Consider the following 6408-nt stretch of genomic DNA (forward strand, 5'->3'; position numbering starts at 1 on the left):
CTTGTGTGCGTTGTCCGAACAACAAAGGATACCGTTATTTTTATTCTTGTGTGATCTATCAAGATGACTGAGTCTCATCAACAAAACGTGATTATTCGGCCTAACACAGTGGCCATTGACTTCAGGTCTTTTCGCATAAGACCAAGTATTCGTGATGTGGAACATCTGCTGAAGGTGAAAATGCAGCTTCGGTTTTCGGAAGTCACCTGCATACAGCTTGAGCACGCCAGGCGTGCGGTGCTGATAACATTAAACTAATTCACCCAGGCGAAAAGATTCATTTCGCAGAACAACTTAAAGCACGTGCTTATTGTGACAACGCTGAAATCAAGATCCCTGTATACATGGATAATGGGAATATTGAAGTGACATTACATGATTTATCTCCACTTACTTGCAAAGTGGCAATTAAAAGATTCATGTCGCATTATGGAGCAGTGGAATCTATTACGGAGGACACATGGAGAAACTACTTCCCAGGTATTTCAAATGGCGTCTTTGTGGTGAGAATGCGGGTAGACCAACCCATTCCCTCCTACCTTGCCCTGCAGTACAACACAGAAGGGGGTGATGCCATTACACAGCGAACTCTTTGTACATATCAGGGACAAACTAATACGTGCCAATTCTATGAACGAACGGCGCACTACGGACAACCCTGCCCAGAAACTGATAAGGAATGCTCAGTTGCAGAAAAAAATGCCAACACCCAAGCCCCAATATCTTTACCTGAACCACAATCGGTTGCCAAATTTGTGGCTGCAGTTAAGGCAATAATGACAACTACAAAAGCTTCAAACTTAACAACTAATAACACCAGTGAAGAAGCTACCACCAAGGATGGAGTGTTCACATTCGGGACCCGCAAGGGCAAGAAGCCAGAAAGAAGATCTGATCGCGAGTATCACAGCAGTAATCAAGATGATGATACCGACGTAAGCAACAACGAGACAAACATGGGTAACCACGAAGTTGGCGAAAGAAGGAACATCTTCCCGACGCGAAAAAAGATCTCCGCTCGCAATAGTAAGTTGCGCGCACGGGATCTTACAGGCTCAAAATAAAATTTATTGTTATTTTTATTTTTTAATTCTTGTAAATATCTAAAAGACCCATGGCTCCTCTAAGCTAACGCATTGAGCTGTGCCAAATAAATAATTTTAAAAAAATTCTATAACAACTGCTCGGCCGAGGCAGTATTCCGATGAGGAGAACAAATATTAGCAGTTTTGTCAATTTTGAGAAGTGTATTGAAGATAAATAAAAGTTACGTTGTTCTGAGCACCACCTTTACACCTTCGACTTTTTTAAATAGTTGGTTTTTGTATCTCATTTGTGCTCACATTGTAACAAGTATTTAGGTTCGATCTACCGTAGGATAGATTTGAGGAAATAAAAATATGCCGCTTTGGAATTACCATCAATGAATTCGATCGTGAACCGACAAATGGGCCTATATAACAAATGTACACAAACGGAGATTTGAGTAATATCTTAAAGAGGAGTAAAAATACTTCATAATAAATATAAAAACTCATTTATAAATGATTCACACTTCATGAAAATCAATAAAAAACAAAACGGCGGAACCGACTTTCGACTGTAAACAAGCCGCCAGGCGGATTACGCCTCTGCATTTCTAAGGTAGTGTGTACGGGCGAAATTGACAGCATCATTGTTTACAAAGCCCGTAAACAGTGTCGCCCTAAACAAAAACCAACTGCTTGATACGCCCGGGAAGAATTTTCCCCTCCGGCGAGCACGGCGAAACCCACATTTGGTTTTTGTTTTCTGGCGACACTGCAGGGCGAAATTGTGAGTGGTCAAAATAAGAGGGCTACTCAAAAATGGCCTAATCAACATTTCATAACAACACGGCGAAATATATTTTTTTCAATTTTATCAACGAAAACGTTATTATATAAAATATTTTCGTAATGCTTCCGAAAACTAGTATTGTTTTGAAGTGTTTCAATACGTTTGAAAGCGCAGTATGCAAACACTGTTAAAATACGATTTAATTTTTTGAAGCGAATTTTCAAAGCTATTTTTCTCGATTCGATATCATTGCGTCTTCGGCCCTTTGGTCGATTCATGATCGAATTGATAAGGAGCCGGACGTTGATGAGATGGGTTTATGTTATTTTTCGACACATACCTATAATTTATCAAAATATTTTCCTTAAACTGAATGCATACCAGGATCGAAAAATTATTTTGCATTCTGGAAGTGGGCATATATTGCACGTATCCAAATGTTACGTGAATGTATTCGTGCGTGGGCTTATTGTATACGAAGGAGATCTCAAAATACACGAGCTCTTGAAATGGGTCGCTGGATGTATAATAGAGCTATCACCTTTCATCTCCGGGGCTTGAAATGTTCTTTAGATAAAAACAAATGCGTATCAGTATGCAATCGATGTTTTGATTAAAACGCATTAATTTACTTGAATTCACTTTATTATTTACTGCTTCAATCATGCCACATCAATTTTATTTACATGCAAGTAGTATCTATAATGCCACAGCCCGCTAGCGAGCATTAGCAGGTTTCTATACCATAAAACGATACTCTTGCTTCCATTGATCTGGTCTAACTCACTATGCAAGTCAAATTATATATCTATTATATATTTTTTTCCTGTCAATTAATCCTACATACCTTATGTATTTGTTTTAAACCGCTTAAACTAATTTGTCAAAAAACGAATAGTGGTTTCCAACGCACGAAGGAAATCCCAACCGATGAGATAAAGATGCAGGCGTTAAATGTAGTAACGTTCCAACACATACAGGCACACCGTAAAATTATCTTAAGGGTTAAAAGTATAACAAACAAAAACTAGATATTGACAGAAAATCAACTCGTAACGGTTAAATTGTTTTCCCCCTTTTCCTAGTTTGCGTAATCTGACTTTGTTACCTTAGAAACAAAATGCCCTAATGTTTTGTACATTTCCTCGGCGAATTGGGCTCAACTCAAGAAACAATTTTTTGTCACGTCATTAATTCTAAGTACAGTTTAAGTTACACTATAAACATTTGCTTTTTACTGTGATTTTTAATTTTGAATATGCCAATCCGAAGCGGAAATTATGTATTTCTTAATTAATATTAGATAATTGTGTAATTATGTACCGTCTCACGTGTTTGTTCTGGACGATTGCATGTTTTTATAGGAAACTACGTCAACTAAATAAATCTGTGTAGTTTAATATTATCTTATGTTTGTACAAAATTACACAGTAGGATGTCCGGGAAAGGAACCACCTAACTGCTGTGGCCTGACTCACTGGGTTTATCGGTGTAGTCGAAAGATGTATTTGAAATCGATATATTGCTTCGGCCCTAGCATACTCTCCCAACGGGTCACCTTTTGTTGTTTGGATAGGTTTCTGGGATTGGTAGTAGAATTAATTTAAAAAATTGGTAATGGATAATACCAAGAACATAACCGAAGTGACGTAGATAATTCGAACGAAATATCTTTGATAATTTTCCCGCTCCGAGAAGAGCCATTTTCGTCAAATTTTCCAATTTACTTAGTTTTCTAAGTCTGGGTTTGATCGAAACTGTTGACCGTGGTTTCGTTTACAATTTCGGAACATATGAACGAGAATAAACACTGTAGAACATTGTCAGCCTCATGCAATTGCTACTCATCTGGAATGCTACAAAGCAGCCATCTCGGTTCCTTGATTATTTTACTGTACTTTAACGACATCAATTTTTATTAGGATGGTCCACGGTTTTCATTCGGCTATGACCTCTAAAGATGTACCACATAATCCTAAACACAAGCGACGCTGTATTCAGGATTACCACCAACGACAACAGGGGAAAATATTATGTATGTTCGACTACTGTTTGGCAGGTTTCACGATGGACAGCGCTAATTGTGTGAGGCTAGAGACTTTTATAAACAAAATTACTTTGTTCATTATTTCACAAGCTTTTTTGCTCTGAAATTATAGTATATTAAAAGAATAAACCCAACAAAAGGTTGTTTACCACTGTTAGTCCTCCTTTAACAATCAATATTATTACACGTCCGTGATGCTATTATGGTTCACCTTTGCCATCGACATTGTTAACTGGTAAAAAGCACATCAAACAACAAATTTCGAATAAATTAACACATTAAAATGAATACAAAACGTTCTAAAGGATACCGAACTGACCGGTACGCTCTAATTTTGCGACCAACCATCACTGGGTCGAACACCGAAAGGGCCAATCGAACAAATAGTGACCAACTGGGAAAGACACCGCTGCTGTTGCTCTTCTTGTTGAGACGACTGTAATTGCAACTGGGACCGACTACTACCGGCTACTACCAGTGATTATTTGATGAACGGATTCACCAGTTGCGTAGTGTCGTGATGATGATATGGATTCCAAGTGTTGGTAGCTGTCGGAGCTGCTGCCTGCTGAGCCGACGCTTGTTGTTGTTGCTGCTGCTGCTGTTGTTGCTGGGTCTGTTGTGGGGCCTGCTGTTGTTGTTGCTGCTGCTGCTGCTGTTGGGGAGGCTGTTGCTGCTGAGTGGTCAGCTGAGTCGATGGTGGTTTCTGATCTACTATATCTCCATCGCCCTGGCTATTCGGGTTAATCGAGTGGATCGATGAGTAGTGTCGTTTGAGATAAAGTTCCGAGTTGAAGTGTTTCTGGCAAATTGGACAACAGACAGCAGTTGGATTGTGGATCAGGCGCATGTGTTGTCTTAAGTTGGACACGTTGGAGTAGAGGCGTGAACACACCGGACAACAGCGTGGAGTCAAACAGTTGGTTTTATCGTCGGTAGAACGGCTGGAACGACTCCCACCGGATTTGCCGCTTTTATATTTGACGTTCTGCTGTTCAGAATTCACCGAGATGTTGTCCAGTGATTTGTCCATCCAGCTGCTATCTTCTTCTGATTTGTACTCATGCTGCTGCACATGCTGTTGCTGGGGCTGTTGTTGCTGCTGCTGTTGTTGCTGATGGCCTGAACTACTAGGTTGGGTCGTGGTTTGCGCGAATCCCGCTGAAATAGCAAAAAGATGAAAAGTGAAAAAACCCTCAACATCTATCGATATTCTCACCTGCATTGAGTTGACTCATGTGCGCTATATTGTTCCGAGAACTGCTCTTCTCCGTAAAATTATCCATGCTGCAGTACGTTGGCGACTGATGATTGGTTCCATCCGCATCCAAGTATTCCACCATTTCCACCTTTGGCTCCACATTTACTGTAGTATAAAAACGTAACATCAAAAACTATCCCTGCAAAGATTCCTAACATCTGGCTTACCGTTATCCTGTCCCCCGACCGTCGCAATGTGGTTGTCTACTGTTTTAACACGTTTAATGAGAGCATGGTTAAGGTCCACCGGTTCCGGACGCTTGCGACAGAATTCATCCAACAGGTGCACATTCTCGACCGTATTGTCCTGCTTATCGTCCTTACGCAAAGGAACCTGGTTCGACGGAGGCATCACGATGTCGCCCTGTGTGTTGGACAAAGCCTAATGTTGGTGAGAACGGAAGTAGGAATTCAGTACAGTACATGCCCAGTTTGGCCTGTGTTAGTTACCATCACCTTGCTGTTAAACCCGTCACGCTCTAATCCCATACCTTGCACAAAACCCCATTTACTCACATTATTTTCCTTGCTTAATCCCCGAATCTGCAGCCCTTCGGCTGTTTTGATAAAATCCTTCAGATTCTCATTGGTTATATGCACCTCGCCCAAGTACATATACTCCAGAATTGCCTTTAGTACGTCGTACTTGACATCGTTCATGAAGAACACTGGGTGAGGCGATGGATTTTTCTGAAATTACAAAACATCTCATTGCAATCGGTAATTTCTAAACAGCCTGTACAACAGACGAACCTTTAGTAAGTCCTTAAAGAACGGACTACAGGCAAACAGCACCAGTTTGTGTGCGGTCAACTTTTTGCCCTCGCATGCGAACGTAATATCCACCAGATCGTCTTCTTCCCGTAGCTTTTCGAACTGGGTGCTGACGTTCTTCTGGAAGTTGTTCCATTTTAAATAGAACAGCTCGTCGTTGCTGGCGAACGACTTATCCACTAGACCTGTCGACATTTTTCCTTCCGGCGGATTGTCGAATCCGAAGCGAGCTGCAAAAACACTAATCTGTTTTGGAAGAATATCGAAACCGTATAGGGAGGAAGAATCGCTCCGATTCACTGCGACGAAAAAACTGCCCTTATTCGCACTACACTGATCGCCTTCTTTCACAATCGATTTTCGGAGCACGGTACTAAACGGATGCAACCTGCAAAGGCAACATTTTTCCTATCCAGGATTGGAAACCATTAAAATAGTAATTATATTTTTAGTGAAAAATGACAATAATGCCCAGCAGCTCTGATGGTGAGAAAACAGCACTGAACGCA

General features: G+C 40.7%; 1 protein-coding gene across 2 annotated transcripts; it reads right to left on the reverse strand.

Moving 5' to 3' along the window:
• Positions 1-2445: 2445 nt before the first annotated feature.
• Positions 2446-6408, reverse strand: LOC131694567 (transcription factor GAGA-like). 2 transcript variants are annotated; one of them, XM_058983043.1, is made up of 5 exons: positions 5879-6408; positions 5642-5815; positions 5294-5489; positions 5085-5231; positions 2446-5026 (listed from the first exon to the last, which is right to left on the reverse strand). In XM_058983043.1, exons 1-5 carry the CDS (start codon positions 6092-6094, stop codon positions 4347-4349), a joined length of 1413 nt encoding a protein of 470 aa, XP_058839026.1. In that variant the 5' UTR covers positions 6095-6408; the 3' UTR covers positions 2446-4346. The 2 variants fall into 2 exon arrangements, with proteins under 2 accessions (XP_058839026.1, XP_058839025.1); XM_058983042.1 differs by having other exon boundaries at positions 5294-5507.

This window comes from Topomyia yanbarensis, unplaced genomic scaffold, assembly GCF_030247195.1.
Source record: "Topomyia yanbarensis strain Yona2022 unplaced genomic scaffold, ASM3024719v1 HiC_scaffold_10, whole genome shotgun sequence".
NCBI classification, from domain to species: Eukaryota; Metazoa; Arthropoda; class Insecta; order Diptera; family Culicidae; genus Topomyia; species Topomyia yanbarensis.